The sequence below is a fragment of the Papio anubis genome, chromosome 1 (assembly GCF_008728515.1).
Source record: "Papio anubis isolate 15944 chromosome 1, Panubis1.0, whole genome shotgun sequence".
Taxonomy (NCBI): Eukaryota; Metazoa; Chordata; class Mammalia; order Primates; family Cercopithecidae; genus Papio; species Papio anubis.
In genome coordinates, this window is record NC_044976.1 from 131,001,979 (window position 1) to 131,020,000 (window position 18,022).

General features: G+C 43.5%; 1 protein-coding gene across 9 annotated transcripts in view; it reads right to left on the reverse strand.

Annotated features, from left to right (window-relative positions):
- Positions 1-2,697: 2,697 nt before the first annotated feature.
- CD84 (CD84 molecule) overlaps positions 2,698-18,022 on the reverse strand; it is a 38,289-nt gene continuing 22,964 nt past the window's right edge. For 2 of the 9 annotated variants that reach the window (XM_003892925.3, XM_021925743.2), the window contains 5 exons: positions 15,520-15,771; positions 15,006-15,125; positions 12,581-12,678; positions 11,563-11,625; positions 2,698-9,963 (listed from right to left, as the gene is read on the reverse strand). In XM_003892925.3, coding sequence (XP_003892974.1) covers positions 9,898-9,963; positions 11,563-11,625; positions 12,581-12,678; positions 15,006-15,125; positions 15,520-15,771 — 599 coding nt within the window. In that variant the 3' untranslated portion in view covers positions 2,698-9,897. Of the gene's footprint in view, positions 9,964-11,562; positions 11,626-12,253; positions 12,490-12,580; positions 12,679-14,394; positions 15,126-15,519; positions 15,772-18,022 lie in introns of those variants that run through there. The other 7 variants (XR_002516978.2, XR_002516979.2, XR_002516983.2 and 4 more) reach the window with 7 other exon arrangements.

Consider the following 18,022-nt stretch of genomic DNA (forward strand, 5'->3'; position numbering starts at 1 on the left):
TCTTGCTCTGTTGCCCAGGCTGGAGTGCAGTGACACCATCTCAGCTCACTGCAACCTCCACCTCCTGGGTTCAAGCAATTCTTGTGCCTCAGCCTTCCGAGTAGCTGGGACTACAGGTGTGTGCCACCACACCCAACTAATTTTTTTTTTTTTTGTATTTTTAGTAGAGACGGGGTTTCATCATGTTGACTAGGCTGGTCTTGAACTCCTGGCCTCAAGTAATCCACCCGCCTCAGCCTCCCAAAGTATTGGGATTACAGGTGTGAGCCACTGTGCCAGGGCTTAATTATAAATTTTCAACTTATAAATTATCACATATACAAAGCCTTATACCACAGCAATCCATTGGTCCTTTCTGCCACCAGATGACATTAGCATGGACAATATAACCATTATTTGTGTTTTGGAAAGATCACTCTGGTTGTGGTGTAGAGAATGGATTGGACTGGGAGCAGGCATGACTGCAAGAGGTCAAGTGCTATTGTTTGGGTAAGAGATGATGGCAACCCGGACTATTGTAGTTAGTGGTGAAAGAGAGGTAGATAGACTGTAGTGACATTCAGGAGTTGTGTTGGGGTTTTCAAGACCACCCCCAGATTCAGTCATTCACTAGGGGGACTCACAAGACTCAGCATATAGCCATAGTTATGGCTGATTTATTACAGTGAATCAACACAAAGAAAATCAGCAAAGGCAAAAGGGTAAAGTCCAGAGGAAACCAGGTGCAAGCTTCTAGAGTCCTCCCACAGTGGAGTCAAACAGGAGGTATGTAATTCCTTCAACAACATGTTGTGACATGTTTGAAATGTAATCTACCAAGGAAGCTTGATGGAGCCTAGGCATTTAGGGTTTTTCTCTGCAGTCAGTAATGTAGGCACCCTCTACCTAGCATGCACCAAAATTCCAGAATCCAAGAAGGAAAGCAGATATTCAGCAAAAACCAAATCGTTGTGCCAACAGTTCAGGCACAGTGTAAGTCATCCTTATCAGGGAATGGTAGGAACCATCCCAAAGTCCAAGTTCCCAGACACCAGCCAAGCGCCAACCTTATAAGCATGCCCTTCAAAGGACAGCAGTTTTAGGCCTGCTGTGTTAACTCTTCTGTGTTTCCTGCAAAGCAGGTAAAATCATTATTTTCCAGTGCATTTCCAACCAACGGTTTTATAGAATCTATGAAGGTAATATACCTTAGAAATAAACAGAATATCTGGCTTTGTCATTGATACATATGCCAAAGGATTGTAACATCCCAGCTAAGGCAATTAAAGGCTGATAAACTATTGCATCTTCAATAATTAAAGTATTACAAATTGAGGACTACTTGCACTGGGTCAGGCACTGTGGATACAAATGGTGACAAAACCACGCATGATCTGTGTCCTGATGGAACTCACAGTCCAGTGACGGAAGAGAGGAATTAATCAAATAATCACAGGGAGAAATATTTAAAGACAAAATTGAAAACTGCTGTAAAGGCGAGGGGTGTTGTACTATGAGCGCAAAATGTGGGCATCAGATGTGGCCTGGAGGAACAGGGAAAACTTTCCCCAGGAAGGGACACTTGAGTTTATCCCAGAGGAATGAATGAATGGGCATTGTGTAAATCAGTGATATTGTGTATTGGAGGTAGTGAGGGTAAGAAGGTGGAGGTAATCTCAAGTTGAAAGTCCTATGGCTAACGTGTAGATGAAATGAAATGAAATGTGCTAAACCTCAGAGAGCACTGGAGAAACACTAGCAAAATTTGTTTATCTTCTCAAATTGTTGCTGTATCTGCCTACACAGTTTCTACACAGGGACTCTGAAATTCTTCATGGGTAGCAGTCAGTTTCAACCCCACAAGAGGATGTAGCTGGGGAGCTGGAAGACCAGGCTCATCTGCAAAGTCTGGCTCAGAACAGAGCAGCTGCGGCCTCTTTGATAGGCAGGGAATAGAGGAAGTGGTTTTGTCTCAGGCCTAAAAACCATTTGCTATCTCACACAGCCCCTCTTACTAAGTCACCTCCCTTTCAGTGTTTACCAAACATTCTGAGGCCCTGCACCTACAGTTCTGTGGGAACCACAACCTCATTCTCCTCAGTTAAAAGCCCAGTCTTTTTATCCCTTTCCTCCAAGTGGCACTATGGGTGACACAGAGACTTTCTACTCTCCAGTTTTGGACTCAGACTCTGAATGTGATTTCCAGGACGCCTTTTCCTCTCCTGATATGTGGGCGCCAATCCAAATTCAGTTCAGCAAATACTTACTAAGCTCTACTAGGCATCGGCTCCTGTGATAGGGCACCACGAGGGAAAAATTGTAAGACAAAGCTCCTGCCCTGGAGGGAGATGACCCCCAAAACGTGATTTAAGTCCTCAAATTCCTCTCTCTAGGTTGATCAAGGCAGAACTCGCTTCTCCATCTGTGACGAAGCACCTCTGCTGCCCTCCGGGTTCTTTCTGTTTCTGGTATTTGTTCTTCCTGTCTCTAGCTTCTCAGTCTCCTCCCAAGGTCCCAATCATCTCTCCACATCAGCCTTTCTTTTTTTCATTGTCTGTCTTATACCCTCAATCCCTTGGTCTCTTGTGTCCACTCAGGGCCTAGATTTTCAGATGGCACAGGGCTTTTATCATGTGGACTATCTCCTTTGCTGTTTCATCTGCTTCATTTTTGTTGCTCTCAAAAACCAAAACAAAGTAAAACACAAAAGAGAATAGATGCATTATGAAATAATATTTATTGTGTCCTGCTGCAATGGAGCCTGTAGTCTCATTTCTCAGGCACTTACAAGGTAAAATTTATGAACCATACTTTATTAATGGACACTTACAAATGCCTGAAATAAAAGATGACTTGTAGAGGGGATACGATATGTTGTTGCAAACATGACACCTAGCTTCTGGAATAGGGTTAGTGGCACTTGCCGCTAGTGAGCATAATTTTCACATTCAAATGAATAATGAACTAATCAATAAACTTTTTGTTGAGGAATTGAGGCACTCAGACACAAAACACAAAATTAGGCACTCAGACACAAAACAACTTATTAGCTAGTTGGAGAAAAGAGCTAAGAAGTACCCTATCTATATAATTATCAGAGAATGTGATAAAAAGCTACTACTCTGTAATCGTGTGCCAAATGCTATAAAAGTATAAATAGAGGGCTACATATTTAGCTTTGGACGGGAGGTTTTGAAAGGCCATACAAAGGGGATATTCTGTCTAATCCTTGATGTATGAAAAAGTCAGAGACAGAAAGGAGAGAAGGGCATCCCAGACAGAGGACACAACATGGGCAAAGGCATGGGAGGATTTGGTGGGTGTGTGGGCCCATGATAATTCTGTGTGGCTGGAGCCTAGGGAGCAGGCAGGAGACAGCCTGGAAGGTCTGATGGGTCAGGTTGCTAAGGAGTGTGGTTCCCCAGGAAAAACATTTTAGTATGGAAGTGAAGTGATAAGATCCTTGTTTTAGAAAGATTTCTCTTTATGTAATAGCAACCCAGGTAACACGTGATAAAGCAACGATCTGAGGGAGTGCGCATATAGAGGGAAGGTGTGTTAGAGAATTAGACTGATTGAGGGCACATGGCTGAGAAGAGCCATATAGAGAAGTTGGAAGTGACAGGACCTATTCTCTGACTAGATGTAGAGGGATCTGGGGTGACAGGGAGAGTGAAGGAGCCAAGGATGAAAAAGTTGTCTGCCTTGGGTAGCTGCTGATTGGTGAAGCAGTGAAGACTCGCAGTTCTGCACCCAGCCCCTGGAATTGAATCCTGGCTTTTCTGTTTACTAGGATGAACTACTGTGACTCAGCCTTAAAGACTTCACCTTTCTGTGACTTGGTTTCCTACTTTGTAAAAAGGAGGATGATTGTATCTTCTTCAGAAGGCAGATGAGTTTTAATGTTTCTTATGGGCTTTAAATGAGTAAATGTAAAACAAGACAGGGAATAGTACATAGTAGGCACTGGATAAATGTTAATTATTTTGATTATGGTGGATCATTAGCATAGGAAAAACAGAAGGAAAGCAAGTTGGGAGGTCAGAGACAGACCTGTGAGTTCAATTTTGGACACATTAAACTTGAGGTGACTTTTGACATCTATGTAGAGATGATCCATAAACTATTGGAAATACAAGTTGTAAATGAAAGAGTTGAGATTATGAGCATTTAAAGATTCTCTGACAAATAATTTATGAATTATTTGCCTACAACAAGATCTTATAAGAAAAATATTTCTCTTTTGCAAGGATTTGGCCATTTTCCGGTCACAGAATTGATCCATCCCAAACCCAGAGACTCGTACAGGGCTGTTGAGAACTGTCTGGGCAATCATCCAGTAACAGTTAATAATTATCATCCATTCTTTTGTGAATTCCCAAAGTCTGCAAGTCTCTAGAGAATGTATTAGTCATGACTTTGCTTCCTCAAGTCAGAATTCAAGACTTTTTAAATGGTCCTTTGTCAAAATGCATTAACACTTTCATATGTTTTGAAAAATTACAGGGCTCCTCACACTTGGATGGGGGCTTATTTAAGTCTAAACATGCACAGCTGTTTTTTTTAACCACAAAATTGTTCAGCATAATTCTCCAAATTCTTATCTCTTCTTTTGTTTCTGTTATTTTTGTGATTTTTAGTGGTGGAAATTTACGGTTTCTCTCATTTTATATTAACTCATCAGAGTGTTTATGACCTGAAACCCCTGTCTGTCCAAAATGCATATGAAGAGCTCTATCCAACCTTCTTTAATTAAATGGGCATTTTCAACAGAAAAGTTGAGTGGTTATCTAGATAACAATGGAATTAATATATTAATATATTTACTTTGAGCTGCTTTTAGTACCTTAAAATATTAGCATATGCAAGTATTCATTCAATAGATATTTGTGGTCCACCTATTATGTGTCAGGCAAAGTGCCAGGTGCATGTACACCTAAGGCCAAGTGCCAGGTATGCGGAATCCACAGGAGGTAAAAAGGGGCCACATGGCAGAGTACAAGTACGTGACCCTTGGTGGCAAGAAGTCTTGAGTTCAAATCCTGTCTTCCCAGCTTTCCAACTTTGCCAAGATATTCATTATGTCACTCTTAGTGTTAACTGGAAGAATTAATTTCTACTTTACAGGGCTGTCATGAGTATTGACAACAATGTATGAAGCATCTAGTTTAGTAGTTGGTATGCAAAATAAGCCCTCAATGATTCTTACAGGCTCCCTACCTTCAAGGAGCTCTCTATTATTATTATTTATTATTATTATTATTTAGGTATATCCCCTGTTCTCTCAGTCTAACTGGGGAGGCAGATATAGCATCAGGTAAATATACTGTTGCATAATAACAGGGGGAAAAACATTGCATATAACAAAATATATCTGAATAAGGAGGGATGAGAGTTAAAAGTTTGATATACAACATTAATTTTGCATAATACTAGCTGCATTTCTGTTATAAGAAGCTTATTTCATGTATTTGGATTAGCATCTTCTGATGATTTCAGGCCTAGAAGAACAGCTTATTAAAAAATTCCAGAACTTTGTCATGCACAGGCACATTCCTGTATGAACAACATCTCATTTAATCCCCACATCAACCCTACAAGGTAGGCACTATTATTATCCCCATTTTAAAGATGGACAACCTGAGGTACAGAGAGGTTAAAGTAACTTGCCTAAGGTCACATGACTAAGAAACCAGGATTCAGAACCAGGCACTCTACTGTCAGAGCCCACATTTATGACCACTCATTATACTTCCTCTTATTGTCTTTGTTATTCAAACTTCATTTTTTTTTTCTTTTGAGATGGAGTCTCACTCTCTCACCCAGGCTGGAGTGCAGTGGTGCGATCTCAGCTCACTGCAACGTCTACCTCCCGGGTTCAAGTGATTCTCTTGCCTCAGCTTCCTGAGTGGCTGGGACTACAGACACGCGCCACCATGCCTGGCTAATTTTTTTTTTTTTTTTTTTTTGTATTTTTAGTAGAGACATGGTTTCACAATGTTGGCCAGGCTGGTCTCGAACTCCTTGTGATCCGCCCACCTTGGCCTCCAAAAATTCTAGGATTACAGGCATGAGCCACTGTGCTTGGCCTTCAAGCTTCATTTTACAACTAGTAGAGACTGTCACTAATTATTCTTGAGAAAATTTATACAAATCAACGGAAATTCAGAGAAAAGTTAAACAGAAGAAAAATAATGAGTCTGGAAGAAAATATTGCCCAGCCATTCCTTCTCTCCAGGCAAGACCTAGGAAGTGCTCTTTGTGGACACAGTCCAAACCTGACAGGCTCCTTCCTGCCTGTGCCCGTTTTCCAAGCTGGCCCAACTAGGCTATTCCCTCATAGCTTGTGTAGTTTAGAGTGTTCTATAGATTTTTTAAAATCATATTTTAAATGAGCTTCACTTTCTTCTTCTAAGAATCATGAGCTGCAACATTCCTCATTTTCTCAGTTGAGTCCCTCAGTAAAGCCCAAGGTGTCTGCGGGCAGAGGGACTGTCCTGACCTACTAGAACTTTCCACCAGAGGGCTCTGTCTCTGAGATTTCCATTTTGATGCACATTTTTAAAAACCGGCACACTTTGTTCTGATACAAGATCCTGTTCCATGATGCTTTGATTTTATAGACCTCTTGGTCACAGTCTAGTTCATCTGGAAAGTTGTGGAGGGAAAAATAACATCACATGTATTTTACAGAAGGAAAATCTAAGAACTGAGCCCTAGAGAGAAGGGTGAACAGATAATATGTTCATGAATCAGGAGATTCACAGGAGAGAAACAGTGAGAGGACAGACAAGAGCAGGGTATTCTAAGCCCAAAGGCCACCTTCAGAATTCCTGGGCTCTGGCTTCATTCCAGGTTTGCTCTTCTGGAATACCTAACAGATCTAACCTGCTTCCGATTTTTATTTTTGACAATACACACAAGGGCATTAGGACACCAGGAATTTTCCTTGAGTGAGTAATTAGGAGGAGGAAGAGGATAAGTTAGAGAATAAAGATGTTCAGGAATGAGTCTTCAACGCATCCACAGAGTGAGGAGTGGTTTTATTTTAGGAGAAACGCAGCCTGTTCAGTGTCACTTTGGAGCTCCTCCATCCTTTACGACCAACCCTCTTTATTCCTTCCTGTACGTCTTTTCTTGGGGTGCTGCGTTTCACCTCCTGACAACTGGTTTGGTGCTTCAGCTGACCTCTTAGTTGGTCTGCCTAACTCTGAAAGTCTTCTCCCTCCAAAATGCCTTTACACTCAGAACAGCCTCTGATGTATGCATCCTGATATTTATTTTATTTTATTTTATTTTTTTTGAGACAGAGTCTCACTCTGTTGCCCAGGCTGGAGTGCAGTAGCAGGATCTCAGCTCACTGCAGCCTCCATCTCCCAGGTTCAAGCGATTCTCCCACCTCAGCCTCCCAAGTAGCTGGAATTACAGGTGTGCACCACCACATCCAGCTAATTTTTTGTATTTTAAGTACAAAAGGGGTTTCACCATGTTGGCCAGGCTCCTCTCATATTCCTGACTTCAAGTGATCCACCCGCCTTGGTCTCCCAAAGAGCTGGGATTACAGGCGTGAGCCACCGTGCCCAGCTGCATCCTGATATTTAATGCTTGCCAGAATTTGATTGCATCATGCTTGTTGGCTTCTATCTTTTTTTTTTTTTTTTTTTTTTTTTTTTGAGATGGAACTTCACTGTGTCTCTCCCAGGCTGGAGTGCGGTGCTGTGATCTCAGCTCACTGCAACCTCCACTTCCTGGGTTCAAGCGATTCTCCTGCCTCAGCCTCCAGAGTAGCTGGGACTACAGATGTGTGCCACCATACCTGGCTAATTTTGTATTTTTAGTAGAGATGGAGTTTCACCATGTTGGCCAGACTAATCTTGAACTTCTGACCTCAGGTGATCAGCCTGCCTTGGCCTGCCAAAGTGTTAGGATTACAAGCGTGAGCCACCACCCCCAGCTGGCTTCTGTCTATCTGTAATTCCCACATGTACAATGTAGTGAGGAAAACAAATAATTAGTTATGCAGTAAGGCAGAATGAGATGAGTTTTAGTGATAGAAGGACCAAAGGAGAAGAAACAGCAGTGTGAAAAGATCCTTGATTAATTTTGACTCCTGATACCAGGGAAAGCTTTACAGAAGGGGTACCATTTGAGGTGGGCGTTGAAGGACATGGAAATGGACATGGGGTGAGGGCACACATTTGGCTGGGGCACTCTGCCACACATAGGCAAGGGACTGTGAGCATGCATCTGGAGAGGTGCTCTGAATACACCCCACTGATCCAGGCCACTGCTCATTTTTCATGCTTCTCTCACTTGGAGGCCTTCTGTCTTCCTCGTTCTCTATCCAAATTTCATCCATCCTTCAAGGCCCAGCTTCAGCCCTGCCCCCTCATAAAGTCTTTTTTGACTGTTCATGCCATTACTTGCAGCTTCAGTTCAGCGTTAACTGTAGTGTCTGTGCTGGAATTGTCTCCTGAGCTACACAAGGACAGACATTATGCATATCTTCTATTTTGGGGCCTTGCAGCTCCTAACATAGTGCTAATGGTAGTTGGTGCTAGATGAGTCTATGGATTCATTTACTGGGACTGATGTCTTTATCTGCTCAAATGCAGCCCGTTTCTGCTGTCCAGCCTAGGACTGTTCATGGGGACTTACGAGTTAGCTGATTATATTTACTAACACATAAGGGAAACACTTCCTCAAATGATCATATAAATGTCCTGCTCAGCTGTGAATGATTCCTCCTCATTGTGGAGAGTTAATGCCTGTGTAAGCTGGCTGGTGGTCTGTTTGTGGGGGATGCCGGGATGGGGGCATTCTGTCTCAGCTTAAACCCCATAGTTCTCTGAGCCTTTGGAGCTGGGATGAACCCAGTTTCATCATCTGCACCATCATCTCCCCAGTTCCTTCTGGAGAATGACTCTGTTTCTTGCAAGGTCTATTTTGATGGTTGGATTACACCCAGTTCCCCAGAAGTATGAGAAATATAAGCTGGTCAACTCCTTTTGGAGAGCGGGAATACTGGGCATGGCTGCTTCTTCTGCTGAGGCTGCTTGGAGTGATACAAAAGGAAATCTTGGCCAGAAAGAAAATCCTATGAGGTTTCTGAAGTAGCAGTCCAAGGAAAGTGTCCCAGCAATCTCTAGACTGTACAGAAAGAACATTTTCCAACACTCCATTTGGAGAGTGTGTCTACATGGCTGAGAGCCACAACTCTGACAGAGACCCACACAGCACTGTCATCTGTGTTTGGACTTATTAAGCCTGTCGTGCCCTGCACAAAGATTCCCAGACAAAGGGATGACTGTGCTTATATGCAGCCCACATTCTGCTCCCCAAGCCATGCACTCGGGGGAAGGGCTGCATCTGCCTCAAGCGAAGGGTACCTTTTCCTAATTTGCTCAAGATGCATGGTGGAGGCCACGCACCGGGGATCTTCACACATACTGACTATGAGCAGAGCATCTTGGCTGGTGTGCCATGGCCTATTACAGGTGTACAAAATATTGATCCCCTTCTCCCACAGTCACTGGGCAGGGTTGTTACCTCCATTCACAAGAGGCCTCTAGTCATATGCAGCTTCTGGAAGCGAACAATCTTGATTGCTTATCCCAGTGTGCCATAAAAATATTATTTTCTACATGTGCTATGATGGGAGGAAGTTTGGGAAAACTATACTAGGTAACATGCTTTATCATTCATTCAGAAGGGAGCCATTTCAAGAAGGGTGTGCGTCCATTTTCCATTTAGGCACAAGCTATGCCCAGCAGAAGGTTTCCTGCTTTGCTTACAAGTTGAGATGTGGCAGTTTGCAATCTCCCAGTAAGAGCTAGGCAGAGAAGATCTGGATCCAGGGAACCTGCTAGTATTGGTGGTTGTAACTCAGTTTCCAGAGGGAGAGTTCAGCCCGGCAGCCTAGATCACAATTTCATAGCTTGAAGTCCCAGGAGGTTTACTGTCCCGTGTGCTGGCTTTCCCCATCTGTGCACGAGAGGAACATGTGAGAAAATGTTAACTGAGAGGGGCTGCTGGGGAACTCCAGTCCTGCAAGTTCCCAGGGGAGTTAAGCAAATGGCACAGGGGGATGCCTTAGATTTGCCTCGTGCTGGGAAAATCTGGGGTAGCAGGGCTTTGCTCTTTGCTGAGTCCCTCGTGTCTGCTCCAGCCACCCTCGATCTGGGAGGCCCTGAGCAATTAACTTCTTAGCCCAGAAAAGAGCAATGAGAGGGAATGGGGGCAGGGCCATATTTGGAATAGATTTTGATTATAGGCTTGAGGCAACATTCAGGTTCAAGCTACCTGCATACCTTGTTCCTAGTTGAGCCCTAGTTTTTTTGTATCCCAATAACTCCACTTTCACCTATACATAGTGGGGACTCACTGCTAGCATCTCCTGTGCTCTAGGCATTTAGAAGGCTGCAAACAATCTTCCCACTGCCTTGAGGAGTCTTAGGTTTTAAATTAAATACTGACCCAATAATTATCATCTAACTTGTCTATAAGGATTTATCTTGAGATGTCACAATCCAGGACTCCATGATTAATCCCTCAAATTTTATCTCCTTCTAAGTTAGGTTACTCTTCTTCCTCCAACTCTCCTTGAGATCCCGGCACAAATATGCTGGACACCCTGACCCTCACTTCTTGCCTGTCCTTCTCCTTTGCTTCTCCTCTTCTTTCCTCACTCCTCCCCTTCTTTTTCTTTCCCTCCTTCCCTCTCCTGAGCACTGAGAAAATAAAGGTCCCTCTATCTGGTTGTCCAGTCCATTTGGCTTATCTTTTCAAGCAAACTGCCCTGTGCTCCAAGTCCTCTTTAAAAGGAAATAGCACCACCCTGCTCGCTGAGCTCATAGATGTCCTCCCTATTGCCTTATAGGATCACTCTTAATTCTTACTCAGTTTAGCTTCCTGCTTGGTAGCTCGGCTATTAAACAGGAATACTTAGAAAATATGATTCTTTAAGCAACTCTAAAGCTGTCCTGACTGTAGCCGCAGTGAGGACCTTCAGATAGTGACAATCCCTCCTTAGATCACCAAAAGTTACAGTCCTGTCAGAGGGCTTTGCATATGGTAGAGAAGGACATAAGGCACAGGCATAAGGCACAAGGCACTTGACACTACAAATGGTTGTGCAGGCTGCGTGTGGTAAAAGAGCAGCTGAGGGAGCAAATGAACTGAAAGTCAGCTTCTGCTCCATTTCACTCATCTGGGCATCTGGCATGGGCCTGTGTCTGCTCGGAGGGAAGCACCCGTTTTCTTATTTTCACACCGTGAGCTAGCAGTGGCCCCAGGTGTTATACGGGATGGAGTTCCTATACCATAGTCCAGAGGCATAGGGACTTCTGTATTTGAAAGGTGGGATCAGCATCCCAAGTAGGACAACTTGTGGGTGGTCATTGACCTGGGGAGTGGGGCTCTGTACATGGGTGGAAGTATGTATAGACCAAAACCCTAGGCAGTGGGTCCTGAGAACTACAAGGAGTACCAGGGGAACCAGCTAGTCCCTGATTGGATGGACTGGGTACACCAGAATGGCTGGAAGAGATAGGAAAACAAGGATAAAAAGCCAGAAAGGGTTACCTTATCAGCGAACTGCACTTCGGAATAAACTGAATTCACTGGCTCTTCCTTGGAGGGAAGCACCTGTAAAACACGCATCTTCCCCTCAGTGAGGGAGCCCAGGCCCAATCTTACAAGTCCCCTTTCCTAATTCTACCCACCATCCTTCTCTGGTCCCACATTTACTAGGTGACCTCCCCCTTGGCCTCAGTTCTGGCTCCGTCCAACTCTGGAGAGGCTTAGGATCAGGAAGGGATAAGGTGGGGGTGAATGGGTAGCAGTTGGACAGGGTCTTGGGGGTGAAAAACCTCAGAGGCCAAGAGGAGGGATACTATGGTTCAGGCTGAGTCCTGCTCAGTCAAGATTTTAGCTTTCCATGGCCTCTATGGATCCAACTGCCCTACCAGTCCAAGCACGGCGCTAGACTGACCAGGCAGACCTCAGTCTCCCCCTTGATTCCATGCAGACTTCAAGGAGGCAGGCTGGTAGGGACACAGGAGAAGGTGATCCAGGGTGGAGGGGAGGGAGGGGCAGGCAGGTAAAGCGGGGGTGGGAGGAGGGGTGTGGAACAGTGACTCTGAGTCTGAGGGAAAGCAAGCCGCTACTGCTAGACCAGGAGGGGCATTCAAGGGAACTTGTCTGTCAGTTCTGTTGCCTCGGAGCCCCCTTAGCAACCTGTTCACCACCTTGGTAGTCACATAGCAGCCCTCACCTCACACCAGGAGCTCCTCTGTTGTGTGGCCCCTCTAGGGGGCGTCTTGCTCCTAGTCATGGTTCAACTAACCTGGAGCCAGGCCCACTGTGGGACACTCAGGGCCTCAGCCCATGGAGGCTGCCATGGGGTGACAATGGGTCACGTTCCTGTCCTCATAGAAAGATCCGTGGCATCATTTCCCTGACATGGTATTTCCTGGTTGGAACCTCTGAACTCTTGGCTGTGGCTGCTTTCTAGACAAAAACAGGCAGAGGGCAATGGCGCCCATGACTCCCTGTCATGGAGATGGTGGCACAGGAGTGTCCATGAATTGCATCAGCTCACCTTGGACTGCAGGATTTCATCATAGATTCTGGACTCTGCTGGCTGGGTGTTCCTTGAAGCCATGACATATGTGTATATGGTTTTCTTTGAGGCAGCATCTGTCTCACAAATAAATATAGACCCACAGTCTGTGAAAGGTGGTTTTTTTTAGAGATGATCTATTCCAATGTTCTCTTTTTAAGATGAAGAAAGGAAGCCACCAGGGGTTAAATGCTCCCATCCTTTGAAATGGATGCTTGGATCCTCAGAATGTCTCAGGAGTCACTTGGCTGAGGCCTCACCCACAGATCAGTGGGAATTCTCTTCTACTCTAGAGTCCGGATTAGGCCAAAGACAATTTCCCCAACCCCTCCCTGTGTGGACAGTCAAACGTAGCTCTTCCACCCAGGATCTTCCTTTGTGTCTCTGACACTTACCACTGACTGTCTTGCATGGCTAGTTGACTTTGCATGTCACGGTCTTAGTTTTTTAACTTGATTGATTCTCTCTAGTTATACACTGCTTTACCTTTGGCACAGACCTTGCTGTAACCATCTCAATGTTAAGCACATAGTAGATGTTCCACGAACATTTATTGCTTGTTTGATTGATTCACAGTCTTTTTGTTTGTTTTTGAGATGAGGTTTCACTCTGTCACCCATGTTGGAGTGCAGTGGTGCACCTCACAGCTCACTGCAACCTCCATCTTCCGGACTCAAGTGATCCTCCCACCTCAACCTCCTGAGTAGCTGGGACCACAAGTATGTGCCACCACACCCAGCAATTTTTTTGTATTTTTGGTAGAGACAGGGTTTCACTATGTTGCCCAGGCTGGTCTTGAACTCCTGAGCTCAGACGATCCACATGCCTTGATCTCCCAAAGTGCTGGGATTGCAGGCATGAGCCACAACACCCTGCCAATTCACACAGTTAATAAGCATTTATTAAGCTCCTTCTATGTGCCAGGCTCTGTGTGAGGCCCCAGAGAAGAAAAGACAGTAGATAAGTCTTTCCTTCTAAGAATGTATAGGCTAGAAGAGACATTCACGTCAGTGTACTCCTTTGCTTTGGTACTAACACAGAACATTTTAGGGTCAAGGTGAAAAAAAATGGCCAGAATTTTGGGCCTTCATAATCCAGGGCACCAATACACCAACAAATAACAGATCTGAGCTGAGCAGTATTACAGGGCTCCAACATTCAGAGTTTAGTTCCATCCCATATTTGGTGAGTATGAGACAAATGGAGTGCTCTCTCTTGTCTCATTTATAGATGCAAAGAATATCCCTTTTCTCTTTCCAAGAGGCAGTGAGGAATTGAAGACGATATCTCTTTGAGGGACCTTGCAGATCACCCGTGGCTCAAGCAGGCTGTCCCTTCTCCCCATTGTGAGGCCGTTTGAATATGGCACATGTCACAAATCCTCTTCCCTCTAGAATGCCTCCTCTGTACCATGCCCCAGGCCCATCAGTTATCAATATACTAGTTAACATTTATCAAGTACTTACTACGTACTGGGAATTGGGTCAAGTATTTTGTATTTCTAATTCCATTTAATCTAATTCCACAAGTATATGCAGCACACCTTATTACTATGAATATTTTACAACTGAGAAATGGAAGCTTATAATGATAAAATAACTGGTAGCTGATAAATGGTCAAGCTGGGACTTTCACCCCCAGACTGACTGCAAAACACATGCTTAGTCTTAACCACTCTGTTGTGAACTCCCCATCCCTTCCAATTATTATTCAAGGAACTTTGTGGCTGAGAACTTACAAGTGTTCTTAGTGAAGGTGTTCAAGCAGGAACCTGAGGAGTCAGACCCAAAGGCGACTCAGGAACATGGAAGCAGAAGTTCCATGTTTTTTATTGTGATTGGTGGGAAAAGGAAGTTCTTGGGCAGACATGGGTGAATAGGAGGGTATAATGATTCATTGAGGGTCTAAGATCAGGTTTTCTGAATTGAGAATGGCACAACTACAAAATGATCCAGAGCGATTCAGAGGGATCTAGTGACAACCATGGAGTACAGGATTAGTACATGTTTCTCAATGACTCTCCAATAGTCATTATCAAAATACAATGAAATTGGAAGTGACCCTGGAGATCCTCTAGTCTAAACATTTCACACATGAGGGCACTGAGTTGGAGAGGTGAACACACTTGTACAGTGAAGCACAGCTTGTTCATGTAGGTACTAAGCTTGAACCCATGTTCTGGGCCCACCAGATACTGGTGATCTCAGGAATGGATTCTGAAGACCACTCAGGGTAATGCCATACCATCCTCAGAGCCATCATTCTGGGAGGTGGTGGGGTGGGGATTGGAAGAAGGCAGATTCCCTGGAACAATGGACCTTTTGGCCAAACCTTGGATAAATGGCTTCAGTCCCAAGAGGAGAGAAGGTGAGTTTCCACATTTTACTTTCTGGGAAAATCCTACCTTGTCTTCTCTTGAACAAACGGAACAAAAACACTGAAGACAGAATGACAACAAGCAGAAAGAACATAGCCAGCACACTCAGCAATCCGGTGTGGCGAATACGGAAGCCCATTGCGATGTCTGAAAATAGAAGATGCAGTGAGTCTTGATTCTCAGGAAATAGGCCCAAGAGGCTGGGCAGGTTTGTCCACAGTCAGGGGCATTATGAAAATTGGGTGCCCTCCAAAGGAGTGCCAAAGCTCCTAGGGAAACTAAACTTTCGCTATGAAAAGCCAGGATGAGAAATTGAATCAGAGTTGATCAGGGGCTGCCACAGAACACCCAGAAATGTCTAGCATCTCTCAGAAGGCTTTGGCCTCTTTCCCAGTGGGCTTCTTGGGAGGTGATGCCCTCAGTGACCAGGCCAAAGATAAAGGAAGCACATTTCCCTAGAGAATGTGGCCCACATTCAGACCTTGCAGCTCCTCAGAGTGATCTCTGAGACTCACCAGGAGAGATGGGCAGAGCTAGTTACCTGCACAGAGCTGCCGGGCAGAGATAGAGTCAGAATTGTTGCTGACAGGGTTCTGGGCTGTACACGTGTAAGTCAGCTCTTGGTCCTCAGGAGTCTGGAAGATTTGAAGGACATTACCCTCTTCTCCCAGGGGACTCCAATTGTACGTCACATTCTTTTCTTCTTTCTCTACAGAGCATGTCAGTGTGACATTACAGGTGCTGTTCACAGATGCCATTAAACTCTGTGTAATTGTTGGTTTCCCAAGTCGACCTATGAGGGGCAAACATATGAGCCAATGGTGAGCTGGAGCTGGCTTGTACTAGTTTGTGGGAGCCAATTGTTAAATTCTCAGAAATTTGCAAGCCATCATTAAAAATTAAATTATAAAAACTTATAATTAAATAAATTATGTTAAAAATAAAGGTAATAAATACTCAAAACTCATCACTTTCTAATCTTTTTTTGACATTTTCCTACTGTCTATGCTCTTGAGGTTATCTACATCTATTGTATCTGTCCTTTGCTAACGGAGTATCTGTCTTTCCAACTCTGCATGTCTTAAAATCAGCTGTGGTAGGAGTATTTGCCCCACAGAAATTTGCAATTGCTATAAGCTAGGGCTTGATTTACTGTTTTGATGATTGTTGCTCTAGACTTAAGATAGCAATGGAAGAATGAAGATTAAACTTAAAAGTGTATAATATCTGTAGCCATTACACTGTGAGTAGCACAAAAAATAGGAAGTATTCTGGTGTTTGGAAACCATTATCCAATTCAGCAAAGAAGTCACTCATGTCATTGATAAACAAATGAAGCTCCAATATGTATGTCTCTGTTGAATCACTTTTTTCTTATTATTTAACTGAAATGAAAATATCAACCAATGTTCATGTTGGAACTATACTCACACATCAATTACAACTATAGGCTGGTTAGGGATATAAATGCTTAGCAAAAATCAATGAAAGCAATCTGTGAGAATAATTGGAATTTATCCTGTAGTGCCCTCTCAGCAAAATAAATTCTATATGGAATTTACAATAAAGACTATTGTATATTTTATTATCATTAATGAATCTGTGTCTACACATCCTTCAAGTCAATAAAATTTGTACTAAACATAAATTATATATATGAATATACACACCCAATTAAAAGCTAATTGAACATTTCTCAGCACACAACTGCATGAAATAATTTTTCTATTTTTTAATTTTTTTATTTTTTGAGACAGAGTCTCGCTCTGTCACCCAGGCTGGAGTGCAGTGGCATGATCTCGGTTCACTGCAATCTCCGCCTCCTGGGTTCATGCCATTCTCTTGCCTCAGCATCCTGAGTAACTGGGACTTCAGGTGTCTGCCATCACACCCGGCTAATTATGTTTTTGTATTTTTAGTAGAGATGGGGTTTCACCATGTTATCCAGGATGGTCTCGATCTCCTGATCTCCTGATCCACCCTCCTTGGCCTCCCAAAGTACTGGGACGACAGGCATGAGCCACTGCACCTGGCCGAAATAATCTTTACTTTTTTTTTGTTCTGTTTTCTGATGTATGTATATTTTCTTTTTCTTTTTTTTAACTATCTGTGATGGAAAGCTATAATTTCTTTAAAAGTTCATTAAAAATGTTTTTACTTAAGCAATCAAAAAGTAAACTATAAAAGTTGAAGGGTAGTAAAGGGTTACTAAGGAACAATAATATTTCAGTTTAAGTGGTAGCTAGGAATGGAGCTGGCATGGAGAAGGGTAAGGTTTTTTCTTTTACCAGGAATAAGAAAATGACAACATTTGCAGTTAATAAGTTCAGCGCCCTCTCAGCAAAGTTGCTGTGGTGAGGTTTGTTTCTTCCACTGTAGCTATGTTAGGAAGGGAATAGAGGAGTCAGAAGGAACTGGTGCAAAACTTTCTAATTAGGGTGGGTCTAGAAAGGCAATAAATTCAGAAGTGTAGACACAAGATATAAGAACCATTATCTTGTGTTTGTGAAGGAGCACAACATGAGCAGTAAGAAGCTGTAAAAATGTTTGATTCCAAGCTAGCCAGACATTCTGGTCCTAACAATCTTTTAGAGGGATCTATTCCATATTAGAATTAGTGATGACTTGGAGCAAACCCAAAACAAGTTTGGGGAAAAGACCTGGATTAACTATAATTGTGATTGATATGATATCAATTAGTGGAAAGTGAATCAAATTTTGTGTGTGTACGTGTGTGTTTCTTTAGAAATTTGATTTACAAAAATGCCTAGGCAGTGCTTGGTATTTACCAATTTTTAGAAAGATTTTTGGGGGTGAGTGTTGAGATAGGGGATAGTGGTGAAGAAGAGGATCCCATCTCACTTTTCTCAGCAGGAACAGTGGTGTTACCTGCACAAAGATGCTGGGAAGAGAAAGTCAGAGACATGGCTGACAGATCTTCATCCTCCCAAGCCAAGAGTGTGGAAGCCACTGGAGACCTGGTTCAGAATCCAGGCTCCACTGCTCTCTAGCTATGGATAATGGAGAATGTATACAGCTTCATG